Below are 3,015 nucleotides of genomic sequence, written 5' to 3' on the forward strand. Positions count from 1 at the left end.
ATCTCGTGGACTTTCAAAAGACCAAACAAATTTGTCTTGGGAAAGGTAGAGGCATTTGTTCCTTGGAAGCAAAGATGATAAAGCTATGTTTCACTTACTGTGTGCATGTTGTCCTTCCTTAGAAAGGGGCATACTGCCCTCGGCACCATCTCTCGCCTCCTCTCGGTCGCTTGTTCCTCGTCTCCCTGACCCTGCTGCCTGCCTCCTCCTCGGTGGAGCTCCTCCCCGTCTGCCCTGTCCTTGTCTCTGGCTGGTCTCCCCACATGGATCTAGTCGGAGTGGCTTCTCCTGAACCCCGGACAGCAGCGGCCTGGGAACCGAGCAAGTGTCCATGGGCTACCCCTCAAAATACGAGATCTTGTTCCTTGGCTGAGGTAATGAGTGAACAATTGGCTAAAGAATTACAGTTAGAAGAGGAAGTTGCTGCTTTTCCTGAAGTTGGTGGTGTTGCTGAAGGACCATTTATCACTGGAGAAAACACTGATACTTCCAGCGACCTAATGCTGGCTCAGATGCTACAGATAGAATTTGACAGAGAATATGATGCACAGCTCAGGCGTGAAGAAAAAAAATTCAATGGCGATAGCAAAGTTTCTATTTCCTTTGAAAATTACCGAAAAGTGCATCCTTATGAAGACAGTGATAGCTCTGAAGATGAGGTTGACTGGCAAGATACATGGGATGACCCCTACAGACCAGCAAAACCAATTCCTACTCCTAAGAAGGGTTTTATTGGAAAAGGAAAAGACATCACCACCAAACATGATGAAGTAGTATGTGGGAGAAAGAACACAGCAAGAATGGAAAATTTTGCACCTGAGTTTCAAGTCGGAGATGGAATTGGAATGGATTTAAAACTGTCCAACCATGTTTTCAATGCTTTGAAACAACATGCCTACTCGGAAGAGCGTCGAAGTGCCCGCCTCCATGAAAAGATGGAGCATTCTACTGCAGAAAAAGCAGTTGACCCTAAAACACGCTTACTTATGTATAAAATGGTCAACTCGGGATTGCTGGATTCAGTCACTGGCTATATTAGTACAGGGAAGGAATCTGTTGTCTTCCATGCATATGGAGGGAGCATGGAGGATGAAAAGGAAGATAGTAAAGTTGTACCTACAGAATGTGCCATCAAGGTATTTAAAACAACCCTTAATGAGTTTAAGAACCGTGACAAATACATTAAAGATGATTTCAGGTTTAAGGATCGCTTCAGTAAACTAAATCCACGTAAGATCATCCACATGTGGGCAGAAAAAGAGATGCACAATCTCACCAGAATGCAAAAAGTTGGAATTCTTTGTCCAACAGTTGTAATGCTTAAGAAACACATTCTAGTTATGTCTTTTATTGGCCATAATCAAGTTCCTGCTCCTAAATTAAAAGAAGTAAAGCTCAGTTATGAAGAAATGAAAGAAGCCTACTATCAGACTCTTCATATGATGCAGCAGTTATACAATGACTGTACACTTGTACATGCTGACCTCAGTGAATACAACATGCTGTGGCATGCCGGAAAGGTCTGGTTGATTGATGTCAGTCAGTCTGTGGAGCCAACCCATCCTCACGGCCTGGAGTTCTTGTTCCGTGACTGTCGGAACGTCTCACAGTTTTTCCAGAAAGGAGGCGTAAAGGAAGCCCTTAATGAACGACAACTCTTCAATGCTGTTTCAGGCTTAAACATCTCAGCAGATAATGAAGCTGATTTCTTAGCTGAGATCGAAACTTTGGAGAAAATGAATGAAGATCATGTTCAGAAGAACGGAAGGAAAGCGGCTTCATTTATAAAAGATGATGGCGGTCCACCAGTACTGTACAATGAATAGCAGTAATGCCCACTGCTAGTCATGTTAGCACAGTGGTGACTGTCAGCTGCCAGGGGCAATGAAGTTATGGGTGACTTGAAATACCAAAAAAGGAAACATGAGGAGTGTAAAAAAAAAAAAAAGAAAGGGGCATACTTGGAAAGGTGAAGAGTCAGTGAAAAGGAGAAGGACCTTCAATAAAACGGTTTGACACAGTGGCTACAGCAACGGGAAGAGATTTTTGAGGATGGCACAGAGATCAGATCTGCTATTCTTACGGTTGCTATGAGTTGTACACAACTCAAAGGCACCTAACAACAAAATTATCCATGAAGTCTCATGACTCTCTTATTTATAAGTTCAATATGTGAAATTCTCTACTTTCTCTTTCTTGTTTTTCTTTTTAGAACCTCCTTACATCTGTGTGTTTTTATGAGTATATGTAAATGTGTATGTATGCATAGATATGTGTGTATGTGTATTTGAATGCATTTATATTTTACATCTCTTCACTAGCATATGTGTTTCTTAATATTGTTTGCTTTTATTTATCTTTTCAATTCACATGTTTAAAATTAATGTATTATGGCAATGGTAGTTACATAACTTGTCCAAAAAATGAAGGATGGTTTGGAAATGTGAATAATGAGATAATTTTCAATGTTTAATAATTTAAATTGTCATTATTTATTAAAGGCTCAGAATACAATACATCCAAGATTAAGAGTTTTATAATTCATCTCCATGACTCCTTACAAAATCCATTATAGTGCTACTCTCTGTCCACACATCACAGGTGAGGAAACAAAAACAAAAATGCTTAGGTAATTTATCCAAAATCCCACCGATTTTTAATTAATGTTTGTATCTAGACATCCTAACCCTAGAGTTTATATTCTTAATCACCATGGAGACTCTAGATAGGAATCAGCCAGGTTCTTTTCTCGAGTTTAGTCTTTTGTATGTGCCAGTAATTCTATTACACACTGTAAATATTTGTTTAAAAATATTATTTATTTCTCAAAATGATTTCAAATTTTATGGAAGAGAGATCCTTCCTTAGAAATCTTTGTATGTTCCTTAGTGTGCAAAGCGGGTTCTTGCACAAGGAAGGAGCTCAGTCAAATGCTGAATTAAGACATGTAAAGGACAATTACACTATAGTTTGATAATTGATAAAAGTTAAAACAGTAATTTCTTATTATGGAGT

General features: G+C 39.2%; 1 protein-coding gene across 1 annotated transcript; it reads left to right on the forward strand.

Annotated features, from left to right (window-relative positions):
• The first annotated feature begins 263 nt into the window (after positions 1 to 263).
• LOC102877451 (serine/threonine-protein kinase RIO3-like) lies at positions 264 to 1,927 on the forward strand. Its single transcript, XM_006896650.1, has one exon. The coding sequence runs from the start codon at positions 264 to 266 to the stop codon at positions 1,824 to 1,826; it is 1,563 nt and encodes a 520-aa protein (XP_006896712.1). The 3' UTR covers positions 1,827 to 1,927.
• Positions 1,928 to 3,015: the final 1,088 nt, after the last annotated feature.

The sequence above is a fragment of the Elephantulus edwardii genome, unplaced genomic scaffold, assembly GCF_000299155.1.
Source record: "Elephantulus edwardii isolate Elephantulus edwardi_28Jun2011 unplaced genomic scaffold, EleEdw1.0 scaffold00187, whole genome shotgun sequence".
Classification (NCBI taxonomy): domain Eukaryota; kingdom Metazoa; phylum Chordata; class Mammalia; order Macroscelidea; family Macroscelididae; genus Elephantulus; species Elephantulus edwardii.